This window comes from Monopterus albus, unplaced genomic scaffold (genome assembly GCF_001952655.1).
Source record: "Monopterus albus unplaced genomic scaffold, M_albus_1.0 scaffold72.1, whole genome shotgun sequence".
In the NCBI taxonomy this organism is placed as follows: Eukaryota; Metazoa; Chordata; class Actinopteri; order Synbranchiformes; family Synbranchidae; genus Monopterus; species Monopterus albus.
This window is the reverse complement of record NW_018127952.1, coordinates 2,132,975-2,159,070: the sequence shown is the minus strand read 5'-3', so window position 1 is coordinate 2,159,070 and position 26,096 is coordinate 2,132,975. Positions and strand designations below refer to the sequence as shown.

General features: G+C 39.8%; 2 protein-coding genes across 10 annotated transcripts in view; one reads left to right on the top strand and one right to left on the bottom strand.

Annotated features, from left to right (window-relative positions):
• Window positions 1–23,552, bottom strand: part of myo9aa (myosin IXAa) — a 91,825-nt gene extending 68,273 nt beyond the window's left edge. For all 6 annotated transcript variants that reach the window (XM_020605687.1, XM_020605692.1, XM_020605688.1 and 3 more), the window contains exons 1-2: window positions 23,196–23,552; window positions 491–1,453 (exon numbers count right to left, since the gene is read on the bottom strand). In XM_020605687.1, the coding sequence (XP_020461343.1) occupies window positions 491–1,366 (876 nt within the window). In that variant the 5' untranslated portion in view covers window positions 1,367–1,453; window positions 23,196–23,552. The remainder of the gene's footprint in view (window positions 1–490; window positions 1,454–23,195) is intronic.
• On the top strand, window positions 23,193–25,895 carry senp8 (SUMO peptidase family member, NEDD8 specific). 4 transcript variants are annotated; one of them, XM_020605696.1, is made up of 2 exons: window positions 23,193–23,257; window positions 25,035–25,895. In XM_020605696.1, exon 2 carries the CDS (start codon window positions 25,052–25,054, stop codon window positions 25,715–25,717), a length of 666 nt encoding a protein of 221 aa, XP_020461352.1. In that variant the 5' UTR covers window positions 23,193–23,257; window positions 25,035–25,051; the 3' UTR covers window positions 25,718–25,895. The 4 variants fall into 4 exon arrangements, with proteins under 4 accessions (XP_020461352.1, XP_020461350.1, XP_020461351.1 ...); XM_020605694.1 differs by lacking the exon at window positions 23,193–23,257 and adding an exon at window positions 23,634–23,773; XM_020605695.1 differs by lacking the exon at window positions 23,193–23,257 and adding an exon at window positions 24,213–24,326.
• The last annotated feature ends 201 nt before the right edge of the window (window positions 25,896–26,096 follow it).

The window sequence follows — 26,096 nt, the reverse complement described above, 5'->3', positions numbered from 1 at the left end:
CATATAAACATGCACATAATCTAATTTAAAGCCAGTTCAAGTTTAAAAAAAAAAAAAAAAAAAAAACTGTTTTCCATTTGAAGAACTTAGACTTACACTAAAGAAAGAATATTTAGCCATGGTTTTAAATAAAAACATTCAAGATGTCCAGTGTTTAAAATGAAATCATACATGTCCCCTGCCATAGAGAACACCATTCACATGAACACACAACACTTTATCTGTATCCTCCCTGCAAGTCTGCTTCAAGATTTTTAAAAATCAGTACTTTAAAAAGTTACTGTTTTTGCTACCAAGTCTTGAATCATACCGTGTCTTTTGGGAGTCAAGTTTCAACAAAGTCTCCTAGAACTCCAGTCTCAAGTCATCATTTTTGTATGATAGGTCTGACACAAGTCCCAGTCTCTACTCTCGTGCACAGCTTTGTTAGCAACAGCCCATACTGATAAAGCACTCTTTTAAACCCAAAACACTAGTGATTTTCACTCACCTCTAGTACTGGTCCAGCCCCCAAGATTATCTGCTCCACTCCACTGGCAAACCCTTTCTGGCTGAGAGCAGTCAGATGATGAATGAGAAAGTTTGTGCTTTGTGTCTTCCCAGAGCCGCTCTCCCCAGATATAACAATGCACTGATTCCTCTGTCTCTGCAGCATGGCATGGTAAGCCACATCTGCCACGGCATAAATATGTGGCTCTAAATGTCCCAGTGTATGATTATCATACATCTTCACATATTTGGGGTTGTAGATGGGCAGGAACTTGAAGGGGTTAATGACAATGAGAATGCTTCCAACATAGGTGTAGATCTTTTCCTGGCGGAAGCGTGAGCGCAGGTTGTCCAGCAACGAGCGCTCATTGAGCTCCGCCAGGCAGCAAAGATCTGCGTGGTCACCCTCAGATTCAGGGTGTGGTAGCAGTCCGCGTTGCACCATGAGCCTACGCTCCTCTGTGATCTGCAGCCACATCTGGAGGCTGCCACCATAGTGAATTGAACCATCCAGATTCTTCTGCCTTAGGAGGAATCGGTAATCCTCGCCTCCATAGAGGAGACGGTGCTCTAGGGCCACACGGGGCCAGAGCATCATCCTCTGCACAGGACAGTCGCAGGGGTTCAGAATCCATTCCTCCCCACCAAACTCCTTCACCTCAGCCAGAACATAGCACTTGGTACGGTCCAGGTGCAGGCGGTCAATGACACGTTCGATGGCCTCGGCAGCTGTGGTGGTCTTGCGGGCGCTGATCGGACAGTAAATGGTGCCCTCAGCCAGGTCGCCGGGGTAGATGCGCACAGTGAACTCTGAGTTCTCAAAGCGCTGCCGCCGGCCCAGGGTGCCCACACCACCAACGCCATCACGAGCACTCATGGCGGAGCAGGAGTTCCCATTAGCAACAGCCCGGCTCTGGCACGTCCTTTACTGGGCTGGAAGGGCCACCAGTTCAAGACATTACCACTGCAAAAGAGAAAGATAACAGGAAAAAAAGGATCAATAGCTTGCAGACCTACAATACCCTTAATGACTTTCAAACTGCTGATGGAGCACAACATGCATACTCATACATCAACTGGATCTAAAGGATTACCATGAACACGCACACACACGCTCTCACCAACACCAAAACCAGCAGCTGCCATCCACTTTACTGAACACACAATCATGCCATTCACAAGTTCCCTCTTTAATACACAGCAGAGACATCATTAGAGAGAGGGGGACAGGGATGGATTTAATGACTGAGCTGCTGACAAGAACACTCTGCTGCTTTGTAATTTCTTTGCCATCACCAGGTTTTGTTATAGTTCTGTCACACACTCATTTGATAAATTAAATCTGAATGAAACAATGAACCTAAAGATTTTTTTAATTGAGCAATTCAACAGGAATTTTCATACAACATGTAAGCGCACAGGAGATAGGGTAGGGCAATATTCTGCTATTGGCCATCACTTCTTAAAACAACCAGTAATAACCAACATATTCAGCACAGCAGGGAATGGTGGTTGGGGGGCAATATGATCTCCAAGTACCCTATGTGTATGCAGTCTGCAAAACTGCAAATGTATAAGCCTGTCAATAAAACATATCCATGTGATGACTCTTAAAAAGCTGTGGCTGAGCACTGCATGCTGCACACAATATTATGAGGCTCTGACTCAGTGAATCAAGCCCAGTAATGATTTTAAAGCATAATGATTCGTGTCTCAGATGCTTTCAATGCTGGTGATACAAATACAAAATTTCTTTGGTGTTTATATCAGCCAGAAGAGTGTGTTGACCGTAGCCTGCATTAGCTGACGTATTCGTCCTTTTGCCTAACCCAGGCGGTATTACAGTCTTGTACTGTATATCAACAGTTTGAAATGCTCAAGGCATTCCAGGAGTTATTCTGCGATATGCTGCAATGTGTCTATATGTTGATTCTACTTTCCTTCAGCAAATCTCAATTTCTGCTTTGGTTACTGATTTTCAAAAGACAGAGGAATGAGCTTCAACTTGTTGCCATTAGCCGTGGCTTTTTTAATGCAGGAAAGAAATGCTGTAGTGTGGCATTTAAGCTGCCCCTGCTAATCGTACAATGTGTTGTAGCCTCTGCATGTTTTTCTTTTCCCAGTGTGACTGCTGAGCATTCATGTCTGACAAGTAGCCTAAGTAAAGAAGCATTAGATCACTGATTCTTAAGTTATAATCACCAATAATTGATAAACATCACATACAATTAATTTACTGGCTACACTTGAAATGCATATATATGTACAGTGTATCAAAGTCATGGTAAAACACAAATTAAAACTGCACACTTTAAAAATAACTGCATGTTCACTAAAACTGATGTAACACACATTCTTCTGTTTCCATTTCTTGTTGCAATGTACAGTATATACACTCACCAGCCATGAGGTACACCTGTACAATTGTACGCACTTCAGTGCAATACTTCTGCCTTAACATCTGTTTATGAGGCTCAAACTGTTTAGGTTTTTGAAGAAATTGTCATAAATGTATAAATTAAATTGTGTTTATTTTTGAGGTCATAGTTAAAGATGGTGTTGTACTGGACTACATTATATTCAGAGGTGTTGCTAATATTCTGACCCTTTCATATATGTAGCTGGGGAGGGCAAAAATACAAAGACACCTCTAGATATAATGTCTGTCTTTACAGGCATCACTATAATTTAGACTTATGATGAATATCAGAATTCATGGAGAAGAAAACGGATCATGCTCCCCACCTAGTTTCTAACTGCAGTGTGACCCATCAGGAAAAAAAAAGCTGAAACAGGAAATGGAACAGGGACATATATAATTAGTGTGCAGAGTGGAGTACAAAGCACTCCAGCAAGGAAATGATACAATGCTGCAACCCTGCCTGGTCATTTCCTGTCTCCCCTTACACAACCTGTCATGCCAAACGTTGCCTCAACAACTTTGAAACGGACATAAGCACAGGACCACTCTCCTTTCCAAATATAGGCACGTACCCATATGAGACACAGAAAACATGCATCAACTATGACCTCAAACAAAGCATTCAACAGTCAATGACGGGTATTAAATGACTGTGATGAACTGATGGTGAACTCTGTGTGTATCCCTGCTTGTGTAATTGTGCTGGAGTGTGTGTTTTGAGCACTGAGTTAGGGTCTGGTACCTGGAACAGATGGTCAGTTTGCTGCTTAAAGGATAGGGAGGGGGATTTAGGGTTGTAGTAGTGCTGGACACAGCCCTGCAGCCTGTCTCTGTGTTTAGCATCACTTGAGGACAATAAACTAATGGACATCTCCTGCAGGAAAGCACCCAGGAAATCTTACCAATAGCACTAATCTCCATTGCTGTACCTTGCTTTTGATGGATTAGGACAACAGCATTGACCACTGATAGATCAAGGTGACACAAGGGGAATCCTGCTCAAATTGGGGGATGGGATGATAAAACAAAGGCAAACAGGCCACGACAAAAGGATAGAATTTTAAGATATCTGCCTTATCAACTGTCAGACATTAATGGTAAATAATTATTCACTCATTGGGGAAAACTCTATAATGAAAGTTTTAACCCTATAAAACCATTTTTATCATATTTGATATGTAAGGTTTCTGAGCAAAAAAAAAAAAAAATCACCAAAAATGTCCCATGTATCAAATGTGATACAGAAGAAATGGAAATAATCTAAATAATATGGCACCTCTATTCCTATATGCCTGGACTGTCTGTCTATGCATATATGGCAAATAAAAATCGTGAGTGTTGAATTTCAAATCATGAATTATAATTTGGATTTTGTTAAAAGGTTTAATAAACATCACAGTTCCAAAAAATTAGAATGTTCTGGCTATTTTTTGATATGTTGGGCTTTTACAGGGTTAAACACACAGGGCTTTTCCAGTTCCACAAAGAATGTTAGGTATATGAATGAAGAATTAAGACAAGTAAATGATTTTAATAATAAAGTTAAATTTAAAAAAATAACTCACTCCATCGAAAGGCCCAAGCCAGCGAGCAAAATCACAACCTTCTTGCTGTCAAGCGACAGCGATCAGCTCTACACCACTGTATTGTCCCACATCAGTTTTGCATAATCTAGCTCGGTAAGTTTGACAGGTGTTTATTTTATTAAATAGGGCCATGGTGTGGGGTAGCCACATTACAGCAATGACAGGAGAGACGCCAAAGATTTCCTTTGAACTGAAGGAGTTTTCATTTCACTTATACCCTCAAGTTTTTCATTTAAAAGCAAAAGAGTGTACATTTATAGACAAGCTAAGCCAAGCTTCTCAAGTAATAACCTTCACCATGATGCTCCTATTGCATCAAAAACTAATCGTAAGCCCACGTCAGAGATCTGGATTGTGGGTAATTACACACAGTGCAGTTAAGTATCAGTGCAACTGTTGTACAGGAGATGCACAAAAAGATGCCACACCAATTATTATATTTTGATTGATCAATTTCTTAAAGGTGATTAATCACTGAACAGTAAGTCATTAGCAGCCTTAGCTAGGACAGTCTGGATGAAAGCTACTCCTGTGGTCCATTCTTTAAATAAATTGTATACTATTCATTCTTCAGGCCTATGTTTTCTACACCAGGCTGATAATCTAAACTTTCAAAAAGTGGACACACTTGCCCTTGTAGCACTTTTTCAAGTACACACAGTATTTTGTTTCCACACACATAACACAGATGCACTTTCACACCAGTATCACTCACATTGTGCGATGAAGACCTATTCAAAGCAATAAATATACAGCCACTCTGCTGCCGAGTGAGCATGTGGAAAAGCTACACTGTCGGCAAAGAGAAGGACAAAATGCTTAAGATATGAAGTCATTTTACCTGAGCACTGTGCCTGTATGTCTGCACAGTAACTTAAAAAAAAGGTTTGATGCAGATATAGTAACAACAAAATAACAAACCAGACGTAGCACAGCTGGAGGAAACCTCCAGAGGCCTCTTCTTGTCTGTTCCCGTCAAATGACCAAACCAGAGACAGATCTGGTTACATTAGCTGAATGCCCAGAGAAATCTGACCTGGAATCTGTTTGAGGATTTTTACACAGCAGTAAAAGTCCTTGCTTTAGGTTTGTGTGTGTGTGTGTGTGTGTGTTCAGGAATACAAAATGTGTCATCCATACTTTTAATAAAGCAAACTACATTTAACACCCTCTGAATAACTGTACTCTACATTCTCATACTTACAAAAAATTAATTCTGAAAGTATAAAAAAAAAATTGACCCATTATGCAAGTGTACATATTTTACTTGATATTTAATTAAAATCACATTTTTTTCGCATTCTTTTTATAAACTGAGAGGTGCATGTTACAAACCTCCCTGTCAGAGGAAGCCAAGAAGAGCTTCACCCAAGTGAGTCAGACTCTTCAATGGCTGCCATTGTTATAAAGGACTGAAGGATCAAGTTTGGTCAGCTTTCTAGGATGTGAAGTCATCTTTTCGAAAATCTACAGTATGTGTATCACACGGTTCATTATCTTGTCATGGCTCTTTATTCTTCCTTTAGCCACTGGGAATTTGGATGTGTTACACTTGGGTGCATAGTTGGCACTGGATGGTAAACTCACATCTATGTTTTTGTGGATCCATTTTTGAATCTGACAGCTCAGTGGTGTCAAATTTAGCTGCCATGTTTATTTGCTACATGTCAAAGGATTATACTGCCAGTGTTGCACAATTGTGCACTTGGTTTCCATCAATTATAAAAATGGGTTTGCAATCGGGTCTTGCTAAAAGTTATGCTCAGATGCAGTGTTTGACTTCATTGGGGCCAGGGGTAAAAGTTGATAATCGCTCCTACTGCAGCATTCACAACCTTTTTTTTTTGCCATTCATCTTCTGACACTGCCTTTTTTTTATAAACTTAAAGGGGTATCAACTAAGAATTTACACACTGTCTGATAAATCAAGTAAAAATGGGTCAGGCCTTGGCGTCATTCCCCTATATTACTGCCCCCCACCCCCCACTCTTCATGACCAGCTGCTGCCTACAGTCCTTGTGTTGTTAATCTATTTTCTCTACCCTGTGTTGTCAAAATACGGTTCTGACATAAATTCTGTTGGACAGCTAACAAAGGTTATAAGAAGCATTTTTCAAACCAGGACTCATCATTTTAAACAGCCAGCTATAAAGTTCAAAACAGCGGCCATCAAACCAAAGAGGCCATGTTCTTTTGCACAGAGAAAGGTCAAAAATCAGGGATGTTTGGCTTTTTGAGATGGAGAGCATTAAAAGGAACCAAAGGACTAAAACTTCACTCATATGTGTTAGCACTTGGTTGCATTAATATCTAAAGCTAATGTGTTTGCTTTGGTAACATTAGCAACTTAGTATTACCATAATTTTATCTTTGTAGTGAATTAATGATTCTAATTTGGGAGTGATTCAAGCTTTGTGTCACATTAGCAGCAACAAGATTGTTTTACTGGACTGACAGAATTACCCCTTAGTCAGCTAAAGCTAACTGAACTGAACTAGATTTTGGTACAGTTTGTCACAACAAAGCATCACAGGACGTGATGGAGGGGCAGAAAGTGGTCAGGAGCAGCTTATGGCATCAAACTGTTTTCTCACTAGACCCTCTAGCGCCTGACAAGGAACTAGACAGAGGATCCCCCAGGGGGGCACTAAAAGTGAGGTTACAATTTATTTATTTTCTACAATACTGGATACGTTCACCACTTCACGTTTTAATTTTTTTTTTTTTTATGAGAGTTTCTCCTGAAGTAATTTGTCTGTTAAGGTTGAAAAGGAACACAGTTCAGCAACATGGCTTCTGGACCTGCAGTGAAACACAGCCTTACATAAATGTTACTACCTCTAAAGTATGTTGTGCACTCACTCACACGGCTCTCAAGTCTCTGTCTCTTTAACTACTAATGACTAGGAAGTGGTGGCTGGGGTGTGGAACATGAGCTCTGACTGAAAAATACAGAGCCAGCAAGAGTGAGAAATGAACTGAAGAGGGCACAGAGACAGATTCAGAGAGACTGAAAAGAAAAGATGAAGGAGATACAGAGACGGTAACAGACAGACAGAAACAAAAGAGGAGAGGATGTTGGCGTCCTGAAATCTGAGCTTGGGAAAGTGAGAATGAGCGGACACAAAAGGAAGGAGAGCAACACTAAGAGCCAACCTGGCTTCAGCATAATGAGACTCCACTGATCATCATTATTATTGATACAGTGGAACAATTTGTCTGTCAGGAGGTTTATCCCATCATCCCAGCAATACTGTGTGCCCTCAGAGGTATTTAAGTTTTAAAAAGTAACAAATCAGTGACAAAACAATAAGCATCAACATTTTTCATAAATGGTTAATTGTTGGTTACTTACCAAGAAAAACAAATGAACAATTGCTACTCTGCAGCCTCTCAGCATGCAAGGAGGTGGAACTTTCTCAAACAGTAATATGGTAATTTAAGTTCTTATTATGCTTTCTTAGGTTACTCTAGCATTTTAAATGTGGTCATACGTAGGACAACATAATATTAGACAATCAAAGTCAAAGGAAAAAAAAACAAATGTCAGTCATAAAAATCTATTAATCATCTACAGCCTTTGTGCTGCTTGAATTTTAGTCTGTAAGAAGTGTGTTACCATGACACCTGAGTCAGTGAGGGCAAAGCTGGGCTAGAACAAGTCCATGCTGGAATCACTGTCCACACACTGTAATTAAAAATGACTGAAGGCCTCTTGGGCCCATCTGTGCACACAGCAGAGGATAACTGTGGCTGGTCATTCTGAATGAAGCGCTGGGCCGACACTAACTCCGTCCACATTCCACTGGCTGAACACCAACAGGTGGCACAACTGACATTAAAATATGTGTCAGTTGTGCCGTGTGGATGCTAAATTAGGAGCCTAACTTCGCTGTGCACAGCCTATTTTTGTTATTGCCCGAAGTGGGCTGGAGAGCGTGGAGAGAGAATGTGAAGGAAGGAAATGAACACACAGTACAGCAGGAGTCCCAAGGACAACAAGGCAAAAAAAAAAAAAAAAAAAAACCGTGCACTCTGATATCTACTGTACAGTCTCTGCAATGTCTGCACCTATAACTTGGGTCCTTGCTTTCACTGAGGATTTATGAGTGTATTTGAACCTTACCAGCCTTTCTGGACTACTGTAGCAAGCGTTGTTAATTCAACCAAATCAAAAGCTTGTAAATGGCTGAAGGATTTGATTTAAAAGGCCCTCATAAAAAGAGAACAAGGCTAGACATAATGGGAACATGATTACTCCCACACACACAGTAAAATGTTCTTTCACAATACAATTGAATAAACTGTTTATGTGAGTGGTGACAAGCAATCGTAACATAAAATTTAGATTTACTTTGCTGGTAGGACAATTTTATTTCAGTCAATGTGGTAAATGATAACTATATTTTGAACAAACTTAAACTAAACCGTTAACCCCTGCTGAGAAGAAAGGTTACTTTTTAAAAACTGGGGGCATCTGTAAGAGAGCACAAGGAACGGTGAGAGTAAACTGCGCCACTCCTCTGTTGTTGCCACGGAGAATTCCACTTCCTGCTTCCACCACCAGGACAATGATGAGGGAGACAGGAAGTGGAGCTCAGAGGGCTTCAACATAACAACGCCAGTATGGCATTACTGTTGTCATATTGAACTAAAATATATAAATAAATAACAGCCCTGTTAAGAAACTTGTTTTTGATTTTAGTAACAAGGTTTAAAAACTCCCATCAGATGCAAAAATCAAGGAGTTGGAGTTTGAGAAATTTGGCACTCAAGATTTCATAATGAGCCAACTCTGAAAACAAAACAGTGAAATCAAACTTGAACCACAGCTGACTGTGGCACCATACATAATTTTATAAATATTCAATTTCAGCGCTGTTTATGTTCACTTCACAGAAACATGAGGTGGGAGCTGGGGGGACCTGAACATTAAGGATCCAAAAGCCAAATAAACACTATGGGAAGATGGGAAACGAGGAAGAAAAAGAAAAGCCAGTGCTGCACTATGCAGTGCAGGGAGGAAGTGCTAAAGGAGAGGGTTTTCCATAGAGATAGGTGTTCATAGCATATTACTGAGTCTGAATCCAGCTCCAAGTCAGATTATCGAATCCTTTGGTAGCCCTTATCAAATCTGTTTTAAGTATTATTAGTTTTAGACAACTTGGTGTTTTGGTTTTACTTAATGATGCACCAAAACATATTTTAACTGTTTGTGATGACCATAATCTCTGCCAAGGGGTGATGGTTATGTTTTGCTGGCATTTGCTGGTTGGTTGGTTGGTTGGTTTGTTTACAGCAAAACTCAAAAAAGTAATAAACATCCACCAATTATCTATACAGCTCATTTCTGAATCTGGTTGTGAGGGGCTGGAGCCAATCCCGAGAGGCGGGGTACACCCTGGATAGGTCGCCAGTCAGTCACAGGGCTGACATGTAGATAAACAATCACTAACTCCGAGGGTTTAGGGCTAGTATTGAGGTAAAACAATAAAATGATGATTTGACTTGAAACAGGTGACTGCATCATGATTTGGTACAAAAGTGGCATCCAGGAAAGGCCAAGCCCTTTAGGAGCAAAGATGGGCCAAGGATCACCAGTTGGCCAATATACACATGAGAAAAATCACTTTAATGTTTAAAAACAATGTTCATCAAAGAAAGATTGGAAGGGAATTGAATATGTCACCCTCCACGGTGAATAACACAAAAGATTCAAGGAGTCTGGAGGGATTTCAGTGAGTAAAGGCCAAGGACGCAAGCCTAAGCTGGATGACCGTGCTCTCTGATCCCTCAGACAGCACCGCATCAAGCAATATAACCACATGGGCTCAGGATTGCTTTGTTAACATACCTAAACGCGTGCCAGTTTCTTCACCTACAGCTAAACAGAGTCAATCTAAGATTTGATGAGGGATAACCTGAATCTAGGAACCAGATGTGTTACGACACCAGACCCAAATTAGAACCAGCTATCAGAACCCATCCTTAGTTTTCCACAATGCAGTGCAACCAGTCATGTGATATTTTAGACAATCACAGTGGGAACTGGTGTGACTAGTGTGCGACTCCAGAGTGTGACGAGCACGCCGTTGTTCATTTTCTTTACTAGAAAGTGAAAGTCTAACTCTTGCAATAAGTTCTGTGCATGACTGTAGTCCGCTGACTTCTGGGTTCAACTGCAATGGTTATTTATTAAACATAAATATAAAGGTATGTGTCAATCAAGATATATGCAAGAACAGGCTTAATGATTAACCAGATGGAACATTGTGGGTGTGGTGTATGAATGTTAATACTTTGTAATAATTCTTTAATATATTACTTGTGTGGTGTAGAAGAGAATTATCTATGTAGAGATACTGCTTGCAAACCAATGATGGTAAGATGATGTCATGGGGTAGGACTGGATAAGTCTGACTTCTTCCTACTCCATTCAAGCATGTACTAGGTATAAGCACATTGATATTGGATTAGCATTTGTTGGATGTGTGTAAAATTATGTGTGTTGACATATCAACTGTCTTTACATGCTTGAAAGAATAAATAAATCAAATCAATGAGCACACCAGTTTCTGGTTGTTTGCTACTGTATTTTCTGTTCTATTCTGTATGGTGTATTTTTTGCGGTACCAGCAAGATTTACTAAGAGTTCTGAAATGGCTTGTGATGTTGTGAGAATTTTGGCGCTAGAAAAATGTCATCTGCATAGCCTTGAATGGATTGTTAGAGAAAATTCCAGTGTCATTTTGTTTAACCACTCACAATGAAGTTGTGGGTACTTAAGTGGTGAAAGATCAATACAGAACTATAACGGCTTGAATTACAGCAAAGTAGAACTATCATCTAGTGAACTGCTTTTGTGACTGATATATGTGAACACCTTTTAGATTTTATTTACACCTCATTTGGATTTATTTGTGGCTCGACATTTGATAAGCTGCACATTAGTTTTGCTTAACCAGATACAGGCATGCTAGCCGCATTAGAACCGGAGGCTGCGGACTACAGTCATACACATAGCCTATTACACAGCTGCCCTAAAAATCCATTTAACACATATTTTCTGCCATAACTCGGTCTATAATGAAGATAGCCCCCTGAAATTCAGGTACTCTCTGAGTGTTCCTTTTTCTTTTGACATTCTGTGGTTAATCTGGCTGTCATACTTGCAGACCAACTTCTCTTTGACTCCTACTCATGGCAAGCTAGATCTCTCAGAGAATAGAGCATTTTATTTATGTACAAGAGTCATGTGAGTGTTCTTGAGCGGTTCGGTATTAGTCAGAGCCATAAAATAAAATCAGTGTGAGCCAATAATTTAATGGTTCACAGATATCAGAAGACAGTGGTGTGGAGGGTTCCTCAAGGAAACAGCCTGTGATAGTTATGAAAGGTGTCATTACATAATAAAACTACTACAAATTAAATGTATTAATTACAACATACGTCACATTTATTTCAAGTTCATTTCAAGGGATACTGTGTGTGCAGTTTTCTCAACATGTTCCCCTTTACTCAATAATGAATTACGGGATAATTAAGATGTAGGTTTAGAAATTAGACGTGCTCCATGACTAATGAGCATTAAGTGATAATACATGTTCAGGCCCTTGCTTTTGAACTGACCTCGTGTTTACATTTTATTGTTTTATTGCATGGAAAAATGTTTTCCTTTCAGATTCCATTCTAGCTCTGGAAATATCGATATGACGCCACACAGTTTACATTTGGCCAAAGGAATAGGAAAAATACACCACCCAAACTATAACAGGCCAGCAGATGGAAGGCACATCATCATGGGCTGTTGTTTTTAAAGTGTTTAGGCCTAATGATTCCCTGGGAAATCATTCCCTTAACTTCTATCTTCTAAAACATAAACAATTTTAACCAAATCAACATGTGTGATTTTAGAAACATTCAAACAACAGAGGTGTTACTGAATCTGAACTGTGGTAGACACACACCCACACAAAAGAAACACAGGATCACACTTAGATGACATTTGAAACAACTGCATGACGCATGTAAATGCAGGATTGCATATGCAGGCTCTGACACAAATATGAAATGAAAAAGAAAACTCTTTTTACAAAGTGAAAGGCTTTAACAAGTAACACCAGCCTGATATTTTACCTGATATTAGCTCAAAGCAAACTTATCAGTCTGAGTGTAAGTCCACATATATATGACAAGAAATTAAAGAGGTACAGAAAGGCCAAAAGACGTTTCAAAACAGTACCGCCATACTCAGTTAGTCCACCAGACAGAAGTGACAACTTTATTTTTCACTGTTAAATGTCCTGCCCAATACATTTCTTAGTTGCCGTTTTGGGTGACATAGCAAAATATTTTAATCACAATCATTTTTTTCATATCAAAAGGTAAACAGTTGTCACAATCGAGTCATTATTTCTTATTTGGTTGCTTGACTGATGAACACAATGAGGCATCAGTTATAATCCAATAATATAATGTACAATAATGTGAAATGTGCCATTCTCCATATTTTGTACTTTTACCCAAGTAACATCTTGAACACAGGATTTTTACTTGTAACAGTATTTTTACTGTGATATTGCTACTTTTACAAAAGCAAAGCCTTTCAGTACTTCTTCCACCAATGTTTGGTAATTTTACTATTATTATTCTTGAATCTTATTTTCTGATTAATTTTATTTAGCCACAAATTGAAAGGCAGATAACTGCAAGGACAAAATGACTATTTTTGAATTCCCACTACTTGTAGGGATTTATTTATCTATTATTTTACTGGCATTACTATTGTTATGATAAATGATAATGAAATTGAAAGCTGTCACACTGTGCTGAAGTGCATTGAGGAAATCACAGTAGCTGTATCTAAGCCCTGCCCTCAGTCAAACTGAGACACCGAGACGTGACAGACCTGAAAATGGATGCACTTTCAGTACTTAATGACACCACAAACGTGTTTTAAAATAAAAATAAAAAAATTTAAAAAAAAATGGAACGGAAAAAAGGAACAGAGCAGTAAGGCCCAGCTCTGTTCAAAGAGATGCCGTTCCCACCACTATGAGAAAGCACTCATCTTCATGACTCAAATGTAGTAATGTTACCACAACAGTGCCACATGGTGCGTGCTGTGCTCAGCTAACTCAACCAACCTTGCTGTGTGCTTGGTAAGTGCACATTGTCTGTTCATAGAAAACAAAAATGACCATGAGATTGGCTAGAACTGCCTCTTTTCCTGTGATTTGATAGGCTGTACTATCAAGCAATGTCCCTTATCGACAGTTTATCAAAGTTTGTAATTTTCTTATTTAAATTAAAATTTTATGTCACAATGAATGTGTGTGTGTGTGCGTGTGTGTGTGTGTGGATAAAAAACATTTCCATCACCCATCAGTACTGGGATAAACCTCAAACAAAGCAGGTCAAAGTGCACTAGAGGCAGTGGCTGGTGAGGTGTTATCAAGCAGCAGCAGCAGAGGGGAGGGATAAAAGAAGAGGAGGAAGGAAAACAACAGGAAGATGAAGACTAGGAGGTATCATTGACCTGGATTATGCATACTCCATTTAGCCCTCAGAAAGGGGAGTCTGTTGGATCAAAACAGACCTATTCAGTCACCTGGCCTGGTGCAAGAACAGTACTGAGTAGCAGCCAGGACACTTGTAGGTTTCCTCCAGAAACCCTGAATATGTAAAAGGCAACATCTAGATCTAAACACAAACGGACACAGTATATATGTCCATACAGGCTAGTGGGTAATGGGAGCATGTCTGCAAAAACAAACACACATTCTGGGTAAAAGCAGCTGCAAATGCTATAAAGACTCATCTCATTTTCCATAGCCAAGCACACATGAGCAGTAATAACTATAGCTGCTCTCACAGCACAGTGCCAAGAGGCCTCCGACCACACACTGATCGACACAGAAGTCCTCTAATGTGCACCGAGAGATCGATACCATTTCTTAGTTCAGATACCTGAGAACAGGTCAAGCATGCAAGCAAAAGACATTAAAGCAAAAAGAAAAAAGTTCTTTTTTACCCTTAGGGTACAGGCATGGAGTTCATTTCAATGCCAATTAGCTTCAATGAATTTAATCAAATAGTTTCTTTTGTGAAGCACTGCATAATAACACAGAGGGAAGACGTCTTCCTTAAGGGCATGCACACCTACACTGAAAACTATTGAGACGCAACTATGAATCATGGGACACATGAGTGGGCAGCAGCGATCAAAGGAAAATGTTATTATGTAGTATGCCAGACAACACTCATGGATAAGTTTGAAAGTGCAGTGTAATTTGTCATACTCAAAAGGTAACAGAAAAACTATTCTCACATCCAAGTCATTGAAGCAATAGAAATAATATACGCCTTAACCAGAAAGTAATGACAGGTCATCATGTCCAATGCAGGATCTGAATGTAAAGCATAACTTTAAGCACATCTGTTTAGTGTATTAGTAAAAAAAAAAAAAAAAACATGACCTGTAATTACAGGGCAATGTGACACAGGCTCACGCTGTCTCTTGTGAAGATGGGGAAAAGGCTGCCTTCTTTCTGCCTTCAGCAGACCACAGGGCTTTTGAAATCTGAGCCTGCTGGTGCTGTCAGAGCCGGAGTTGACAGAGAGACAGCAAGAGCTGCAGTGTGATAACACAAGTTTGGTTCCAGGCTTCAGGGAGATGACGAATGATGTGGGCAGGAATCTTTGGAGAGGGTACGTAAAGCATCATGCCATGTTCTCGTGGTTTTGGCACACTGAAAGCTTGTAGAGACGCCATGGGGCAACATTTGGTAAAAATGTGGTGAACAAGAAACTGACATGATTTTCTAGGTTATAGGAAATTTCCTTCCCCAGATACCATTAATCAATCCATAGTTGTCCTGTCTTCTCAGGGGTTTTCTCTGTGGAAACTGACTTTTGTTGCATCCATTTTCCTTCAGCATGGTTCTTTTCATTTAGTTTTTAAAATCTTATTTTCCCAGAGTGCCTTCTGACAAGCCTAGAAAACATGCATGGTCTTGTTTTATTCCGAGCTTCTTGTGTACATGCAGAGAGTGACAACAGTAGCAACAGAAAACAATGACCAGGAAAGACAAGAGTTTGTAGACAAGAAAGAACAAGCACCGAGACTCTTACCTAAAACACAATATACAGTATTTGCTTTTCTGTTGCTCCACTGTAAATACAAACGCTGACATCTCTTCATATTTTCAATTCATTTCTTCCTCTGCCATCACCAAATATTGCTGCAAAATGACGAGTCTAAAAAAAGCGGTTACTCTCTGATTCTTCTGGATGGGCGCCAAAAATGTGTGTTTACCCTGGTTTTAGGCAAGTTAAAACGTTCTGCTGTCAAACCCTAGTGTAACTGTGCTGGAAATATCAACATGACATTGCACCGATTCTATTTGGTTCATTATAGGCAAATCAAACAAAATTACTGTCACGATAATGACTTCAGTCACTTTACAACCAAAATATGCTAAATATCTGAGTGAAGCTTCTCTAATAAAGGGCTTGCAGCCCTATGTGCTGTTTCTTCAGCACATTATTAATTGATTGTTCAAAAATGATTTAAAAAAAAACAAAAAAAAACAAATTCCCACTGTGCAAGGTAACATTTTCAAATTTCCTGATTTATGCAAAACCCAAAGATACTTGAGAGATAGCATAAAACACAGTAAAGCAGCAGATTTCCATGTTCTAAAAACAAGAGCCTGCAAATGTTATTGACTAATTTCCTGTCTGACTAATCAATTCTGTTAGAAATGCCTCTCAATACTCTGAACATCTTCATGCTTTAAATGAACCGACAGCATGCACATCGACATTTTATACTCACTTATTTCACCAAAGGGACTATGTACCCACAGAAAATAAGCATCAAATACAAAACTAATTAATGTGCGCTCTCAGAACAATGCTTCATTTTCTCAGCCCCTCCATCTGAACTCTTAAGCTCATGCCGGCTCAAACTGTTCATCTCCTAAACTAACACTTTACAGGTGGCATTCAAGTCTACTTTCATAGCTCAGCCAAACATGACATGCAAAGCAAAAATATTTGCTATGCTGAAAGAACTAGACTGTTAAGTGGGCTCTTTCAGCTGCGTGGAGGATTCTGACTTTGTGGAGACAATAGGGACCCTCTAATCGTCTCCAGGGTGTCTGGCTATAATCAGTCAACCAGACTACTAAGTGACTGCTCTGAAATCACGGGGTAATCAGGATGGATACAGGTGGGTGCCAAAGTAAAAGGGCAGAGACATTAAAATGAAAACTGTGGCACCAAAAGTGGAAGCACATGTCATTCTTTATCAATACTATGACCTGACGTTTTAATGATCAGTGATCTTTAACTACATAAGGCTCTGTTTGGTGAGATTGATAAAGAACTATATGTAAGCCCTTCTATCCTGAGAATATACTTTAATAGATATTTTCTTATTGGTGATTTCCCGGTCTGCTAGATGGTTAAATTGCACTTAAAGCACACAAGAAGACACTTTCACCTGTTTCTACAAACAGAACGTGCATTTCTTGTTAACTGTTACTATTTTCATTACAAAATGAAAACACCCTGAGCATATACCACTGCCAAAGCTGTACGGTCTAATAATTAGCTATTATAATGCCCATAATTTTCATACAGATAGTTCAATTTTTTTTTTACCCAAGTAAAATATATAGTAGTTCATGGGAAAAATGTAAAAAATACTCTTGTCTTATAATCATAAGAAAAATAATTATTTGTACCTGTATCAAGATAAAAACTAGAGACAATTTTTTGTAAGAACAGTAATCAACAGCATACACAAACATTTTTTTAACTTTTCTATAATTAAAAAAACATAATAGAAATAAAGCAAAGTTTCACATTTTCCATCTTTCTCTATCTTTTAACAAAGCAACTAAAAATTACATGTGTGTGATATTTGTACTTCTTCAAATATAAACAGGTGTAACAGGTAACAGAAACAGAACTGTTATTACTGAGCACATAGCTCAGTGTGTAGTTTATATTTGCCTTTTTTACCACAGGTTGGATACACTGTACACATACATGTGTTTCATGTGTAGCCAGTACATTTTTTTTTTTATTGTGTATTATTTGTTGGAGATTTCTCCCAAGACATTTCTGCAGGCTGCTCTGTGCACTTTATTTTTTTGTTATTTATTTATTTTTTTTAAACACCAAGTACTTCCAGTGCGTGAACAGGTGGCCAGTCCAAGTCTTGCTCAAAGCGCACACAAGATGCTACACACTGCACGTGCTACGCTTTGGTCTGTGCCACTGGATGCACAGTGCAAAGTATTGTGCCTCTAAATCTCATCGGCACAGAATCTGAAATCTCACAGAGTTATCGGCCAGTCACCGGTCAAGACCGATCACAATGAAAACTGGCTATTTGCAATCTCTGCCGATTGATCGGTGCATCTCTAATAAAAACCTATCACTTGTACCCTCATGTTTCCACCAAATTGCATCAAACGTTGGTAAGTAAACTGTGAAATATTATGACAGCAAACAGACAAAATGTGACCAAAAACTTAAACATCTGATACATAAGTCATTTCACAGCATTAAAAAAAAAACTCATTATATTAATCCTACATTTGACAGATTTCGCCTGTAAGACAAATATGTCAATAGACTAGACTAACACAATGTTATGGTGACAACTAGAGCACAGCTGTAACACCTGTACCTCTAATAGACAACTATATTTTCCATCTCTTTTTTTAAAGATGACAAAAATATCCACTTCAAACAGACTTAAGAGGCTACACTTGTGACTGTAATTCCACAGCTAATGGCCAGACTTGATCTCAAAGCAGCCCACATCATCTGCTCATTTACTTCACTGATATCTACAGTATAGATTAGATAGAAGAAGCATTCAAACTATTAGTGAGCATTTGAAATCCACCTTATCAGAGCCTGTTTGTTGTCAGTTACCTACGACTATCTCCGCTCTTCATCCCCTCTCGCCTCACTCTGACCAGAGCACAGACTACTGTAAAGTGCCAGAATTCTTCACAGATAAGAGCCACAGAGAACTGCAAAGACTGAACTCTAAGCTCTTTCTTCCTGTCCACTCAACTTGCCTGTATCCCAGAAATAGGATCAATACACCTCATAGTTCCCTTAAGGTCTAAATATTATATTTAGCACTCAGTTGGTCTTAGGAAACAAACCAAAACACAGTGCTGGTGTATAAATATCCACATTAATATTTTACTATTTTCTGATGCTATGACACACATAATGGAACCAATGCTCTTATATGAAGGCTGAAGATAATCACAATTTTGACTGTGGTCTCATAGCATCGCTGCTTTGCTAATGGACAGTGTACCAATACAGCGCATGCCTGGGAATTAACCATGGGCCCTGTCCAGCCTGCACCATAAGGCCACAGAGGGCCAGTAGCTATTGTCACAGCTGTGTGACAAAACACAAAAATTGAAAATCACAACTTTAGCTTCCAGTGCTGTGCTGCCAAAACCCTGCAGGGATGTGGCTGCTGACATCTGGAGCCTTCTGCCACTGAAAACTGTATGTTGCTGATGATATGTTTGTACCTTAACTAGTGTGTAATTTTAAAATTAGGTCTTTAATGAGTGCTTTAACACTGCTATATTACCACACTATGTTAAAAATGTCAAACATTCTTCTTCAGCTGCCCAAACCATTCACTTCCTTACAGCAAAAGACAAAACAGGACACATTTCCATAACTAACTCCATCATTTAATCACAGCCCTTTTGAATCATGCAACCACATCATTTCTTTGTATGGCATTCAACTTTTCAGTGATTTTCCAAGTGTTTAAACTTTAACAGTTTTAAACACTTGTTTCTCGATACAAAGCAAAACCTTAAAGGATGGAATGTAATTTAAAAGGACACAATGTAGCCTCCAACCCAATCAAGTATTGCTTGCTGGCTGTTTTGCATTTTAAGGGATTCGTTAAAAAGAGCAACTTAAGATCACTTCACATAAACAAAACTACAAAGAACACCACAAATGCACTTTCATCTCTCCATCTCACTCCAGCTGCTAGCACCAGCGAGTTAATGAGTGGAAATGCAAAGCGCAGGGAAGCTGAGCCTTTGAGACCAAAGCCTCCCTCATATAATGGCCTGCTAAAGAAAAGGGGGCTTTGTTCAGTGCAACACAAGCAGGTTCCTCTTTAATGACTTCATGTGCAAGCCAGCCAGTTACACCACACAATCCCATCATGTGACCACAACACTTTTTAGGACACCCCAGTCACATGAGCATGCAGCACATAACTTGTGATATCCCCCAAACACAAGCTGCAGCTGGGTTCCACAGGTAGCACGTTGAGGTGTGATGATGGGTCAGTCCATTTTCAGATTAGAGTACACACAACTCACAATGGCCAGAGAAGCACTAGTCACACAACAGATTATCTAGTACCAAGAGAACAACTGTACATTTCAAACACCGTGTTTCTGAAGAGCAGTGACATTAATTCTGATACACAGGTCCAGGTACCTGTTGTAGTCTTCTTACCAAGGATACCATTTTACAGAAACCACAACTATGAAAAAGTGATGTTTTGTCCACTGGCTTATTTGAGCATAAAAATGATACTCTGGTGACTGTGTAGAATCAGGATATACTGCTGTAGTCAGCCCAGCAGAGATAGGTCTCTTTACCTCATTGTAATTTTGACAGCAGGCCACAGCACTATTTTCTAAAACCATATTTCATTGTCAGAAGAATATCGGATTACATGTATTAAAAGTGTACTGCTGATAGATATTTTATGTCAGGAGGATTTAAACCTGCTGTGATGGTTGCTCTGTTTCTCATCATACCTGAGATGATCTAAAATGCAGGGAAAGCACAGGGGAAGTGTCTTCTGAGGCCCAGGGCTGTACTCAACGTACGCAAGTCTCTCCCTCTATATAATCATTGCTTTGAAGTTTCCCTTTATGCACAATTTCCTGAGATGTAATAAATGTAAACTATGAGAACACTCCAAAATCTCAGTTATGCTTACATTATGGCCACAGTGCTTATTGGTGACTAATTAACAGAAGGTTCGGGCAGTGGACACAGTTACAGTCTGAGCAACATAATCTGTATGAACTTGAGTTGAGCAAAAAGAAAAAGACTGGCCAAGCGTGACGCCACACCCAAGGTTTAACTGGGTTTCAGGACTTGATGTACAAGGCGACAAAACCTGAAGGTATTGACCGTTTCTTTGAGAGAACAATGTCTGAACCCAAGATTGTGCAACTGCAAAAATGAAACGGTTTGCATGTAAAGGTTTTGTGATTTCAAGACATACAAATTCATCAAAATGTCTCAAAGGTTTCTTAAATTTCTCCCATGTGTTCAAAGTAGGACAACAGGCAGAACGTCTTGATCTAATCCAGAGCCTCAATCATTCAGACGATGTCCACGATGTGGCTCAATACAGACACATCCCGTTGTGATGCAGTCTTTCAGAAATAACAGACAGAGGGCCTGTGTGGTGTCAGATCTCGACTAGGACCAGTTGCTGGAGTCTCAGTCGGCTACAGCAGCTGTATCTTCTCAGACCTCACATTCCTGCAGGACAGGCCCGCTTTGCTCTCATCACCTGTGCTGATCTCAGAGTAGGACGAGCTTGTATGGAAACCTCACATCTACTTGAATTAAAGTAATTTATTTTACTATTTTGCAGATATTAAACAAAAAACAAGGCAAAACCTTTGGTAAAGAAAACCATCACATGAATCCCATTCTAAATCTTTCAGTTATATAACTTACACAAATACAGTGATGGGGGTTTAAGAAAGATGATGATTAGGGACACCCTGGTGGCTTGTGGGTGTGGGCACTGACAGTGAACTGCCCCTATTTTGAGTCCGAGTGGAAACCTCTGTTGCACATGGTTCCTCAAATCTTTCTCCCCTCATTTTATGAGAAATTCCCTTATATAATGAAGGCATAAAATACCCCACAAACACTAAGGAAAACAGATACTTCAACTACACCACTGAGTACCACACACATACTCTGTAGACGAAAGACAGAGGGAATACCAGTGTGCCATTTACACAACATAAAAACAAAATCCTTTCAGCTTTACTAAAGCTACATACTGCACAGAATCAGGTTGTCTACTGTTGTAAAACCTGTATGAGGTCAACTCCATGACAACTGAGACATACAACCATGATTCAGCAGCTTCTTCACCCCCTTAGACCTCCCTGTACAGCAGCTTTGCAGTCTGCATTGCCTTCACTGCTGCAAGCTAAGCTGCGCTGTCTGACTACTAAATAACACACACATCCTGCCCAGTAGGATGTTTGTATGCAATATTCTGACATATTATTCAAAATCTACAGAGCCTATGCATGCAAAGTGAAGAGGCTGAGACAAAAATAAGACTGATTTAACAGCAGCGTTTCACTGGGGCATACTGAAGGATTTTTACCATCTTAAATTAGAGATTGTGTATGTAGTGGGTGAAGGCCCAAATGAATAGGAAACTGGTTTTAAGTACCCAAAACAAAATTAGTCTGTCGTTGAGATTTGTATTTATATCACAACAATGACCCCTGACTGAGGTATATGGTTACACATATGAGAACAACTGAAAAAGGAACACAGCAGAATGCTGCACCTGTTCACCAGTAGTTGAAATTAAACAGTGGACAAATACAATATTCCTAAAGAGAAATGTACAAATAAAGCAGCAAGCACCCTACGGCTCAATGACTACCTAAAACTATCCATTATTAAATTAAGAAACTCAGCAACATGGTTAACTCCTTTATATTTGTAGCATGTAATCGCTTTAATAACCCTGTTGATATAAAGGTTTTATTTAACAAAAAAAAAAAATGCACTAATTGTTCATAATAGCTACCTGTGCCACACTGCATTATATTTATCAAAAACTGGAAGTTGTGCAAGTAGTTGAAGGAAGCCCACATGAAAACACTTAATAGCTTGACATGTCTCTAACAAAAAGTATGGAGACTGATGGGGAAAAACTGGCCATGGTAGGTAATGGGGCCACATTGCATGAAAATGACAGTCGTGCTTCTAACAGGAGTAGCCCAAGATGAAAACAAAAATGGCTTGAAGTGTCTCAGATAAACTGAGGACTCAATACATAAAAAAAGCTATGACACTTTTAAGTCATTAGGCCTATTGCATGGCCACTGCATAGAATGGGTGGACTCCGAGGCCAACATGAAGTTGGTCTGCAGTATCTGGAAAACAACATGAAGAAACATGTAGGAATAAACCTGATTAGCCATGTTGGTCAAGCTGCACGGCACCTTGAAGCCTCGTCTTTTCCTTATGCGCTGTCAGCTCGCGCACTACGCTTCAACACCGGACTGTGGGGTAAAAACTACACCTGTGCAGCATCAGTAAAGCTTTATTCTATATTACACAACAAACCTGGTGAAGACGGATGGACTCCCGCAAAAGGATTACCCTCGCCAAATGTCCTAATATCCGACTTTGAACTGTCTACAACACGGTTAAAAGCGCAACAATTCAAAACTGTGTTGCTGAAAATGAGTAGCCTAGATATTGAAGGAACAAGATTCTTGCACAGACGTGGATTCATTGGCTGCTTCCAGCCTCAAAGCCTCTCTTCCCACTGCGGGGCAGCCCACCACGCCAGCGTCTAACCAGGCTACTAAGCATCACACTCTTACCTCCAGACGTGAACTCTGAAGTAAATTGTGAGTGGAACTGAAGTTTTTCGTCTCTTCCCAAGGTGGGTTCCAGCGCTCGTAGCCACACAAAATTCCTACAGGTCTAGTTTAATTCCAGACATTCTCACTGAATTAATTTGTTTCCTTCTCTCCCGTCGCTCGCCTCCAAACAACTACTCGAAAGTCAAGTCCGCGCTGAAAACTTACGCATTTGTATCCAAACCTGTCTGAATGTAATTAAGAAGCCGTCTCTCGCAGCTCGCTGACTGTGACTGAAAACTCCTCTGTGCTTTGATAATCAGTGCGGCCACTCTCAGGCGCACAACTGTGCGCGTTCACGCTGCTGCTGGGCGGGGAGAAAAAGAGGTGCCAACTTCACTAGGGTGGGGACAGAATGAAATACCAGGAAGTACCCTTAACAAGAAATAGTACATCCATGGCTGATCTGCGTGAAGTTGTCCCCCGGGGGTCCATGGCTGCGCTTTTAGGCCAAGCGTTTGATGGTTAAATCAAATCGCACCGTTTATATAAACCTGCTGACAGCGGCAGTTATTGTCTATTGTCTTATTTGTAAAATGGTAAGTACATTAATGTAATCATTGAGTACATTTACTCAAGTACTTCACTATGTACAAAGTTGATATAAGTTCTTTCAGTGCTACTTGATAACTCTACTGCATTTTAGAGCTAAATATTGAACTTTTTGCTCCACTACTTTTATTTGACAGATTTAGTTACCTTTCCATTTAGGATTTTACATAGAAATCATGAGAGCTCATAAATTATGATGCATGGTCAAAGTGCGGTCAAAGTAGTATAGTCATTAGCACCCAAACATATATGAAATAAAATCTGAAACGAATGACAAAGTAATTTATTTGTTGATAATAGAAAAGTTGTACAGTTTCCAGGACTAGTGTACTGAAATCAACTGAAACAGGGTTATCCCTTCAGTAAATGTACTACGCAGCTACCCGGATGCAACCAGCCAATCACAGCCGAGCTTCTCTCCTTCCTACTGTCGCAAAATGTTTACGGTCTTGATGTTGTAGCGGTTTACGTTAGCTATTGCAATGGGGAGCAGTGCTGCTGTTTACGCGATACTTTATATTTGAATGTGTTTTTCTACAGGTATGGACATTGAAACAACATCATCTGTTTTTAATTCGACAGTGCACCGTTATGTTTGACAGGCTAAAATGATTGCTTAGCAGAGTTGTTTAGCTTCGTATGATGGTGAAAGTGGTGATTAGCAAGCTCATGCTAATGCAAGACCGATTCAGCGGTCATTTAAACGCATTGCAGTATTCTTGCTCTCCGCTGCGGCTTTACCAAACACCGGTCCCCTGTAGTTTGTCAGTTATAGCTAATCAAATGCCATTGTAAATATTTAAAGGTAACATTGAATGCGATTAGCTCTTTCCTAGTAATGTGTGTTAGCGAGAAACGATCCACACCAAGAAATTAAATCGAGATCATGCTGTTAGCTCCAGTCAGTGCTAGAAGAAGTTTCCAGACCTGACACTCAAGTGAAAGTGCTAAGTACCACACTCACAAGTGCTGCATTTAGAGCACTTGTATACTTAAGTGAAAGTATACAAGCATTATCAAGAAAATGTACTTCATTTAGAAAAAGATGCTTCATTTATCAAAAGTAAAAATACTCAGTACAAAGATGACCACTCATTACTCATGAACATTTTACTGCTGCAGTCCAAAAGAAATGTTTGGTCTTTTTGCTTGATAAATGATAAGTCAGTCATCAAAATTGTTGATAATGATTCACTAATCATTTAATCAATAAACCTGTCAGCACTAAAATCATTCTCTGTTTTTCAGGCTGACACTGTTGGAGGATGGACCCTGTAGTGTTGAGCTACCGGGACAGCCTGTTGCGGCGCTCTGATGTGTCCTTACTGGAAGGACCTTACTGGCTCAATGACCAAGTCATTGGTTTTGCCTTCGAGTACTTTGCTGCTGGTCGCTTCAGAGTTCTGGGGGAGGCCATCATCTTCATCAGCCCAGAGGTCACCCAGTTCATTAAGTGTGCTTCTTGCCCTGATGAGTTAGCCCTATTTCTGGAGCCACTGGATCTTTCTTCCCGTCGCTGGGTCTTTCTAGCTGTTAATGACAACTCCAACCAAACGGCTGGGGGATCCCACTGGAGCCTTTTGCTCTACCATCACAACTCCAACCACTTTGCTCACTATGACTCTCAAAATGGCAGCAATTCACTGCATGCACGGCGCATTGCTAGCAAGCTAGAGCCTTTCCTGGGTGCAGGGAGAAAAGCACTGTTTGTGGAGGAGCCCTGCCCATCGCAACAGAACAGCTACGACTGTGGCATGTATGTTATCTGTATTGCTGAGGCCTTGTGTGAGAAGGCCAGGGCAGAGGGCTCACCACGCCTTCCTGTACAAATAATCACCCCGGCCTACATCACCCAGAAGAGAGCTGAGTGGTGCAGACTGATCCAGAGTCTAGCTCAGAACGACCTCTGTTGCTCTCTGTCTTTTCCTTAGCACGTCGGTTGCCCCTTAACTATAAGCAGAACAGCTGTCAGCCCCCAACATATCTATTGCTGGAGCATCTGAATTTACTCCTTGAATACAGCATATAACTATTTATGAAGTGTATTTCTATTACTGTCAGTATCATACTAAATAATGGTGAAAAATTAAAACAATCTTAGGAATCTAATGATTCAGTAAACAGTGGTGTCATGTTTGTCCCTTGTATATGCACAGAAACATACAGTATGTAAACAAGAACACCAGCATGCCTATAAAAGGAATTTCCTCCTTTGTACTATACAGTTTGTAAGGATGGAGAATATGTCATGTGGATAAGGAGGCACAAGCTTTTCTTTCTTCCATTTTGTTTTAGCTTGGAGCAAATGTA

Coding starts and splice junctions, on each gene's coding strand:
- senp8 (XM_020605696.1), top strand. CDS start 25,052: ATGGACCCTGTAGTGTTGAGCTACCGGGACAGCCTGTTGCGGCGCTCT.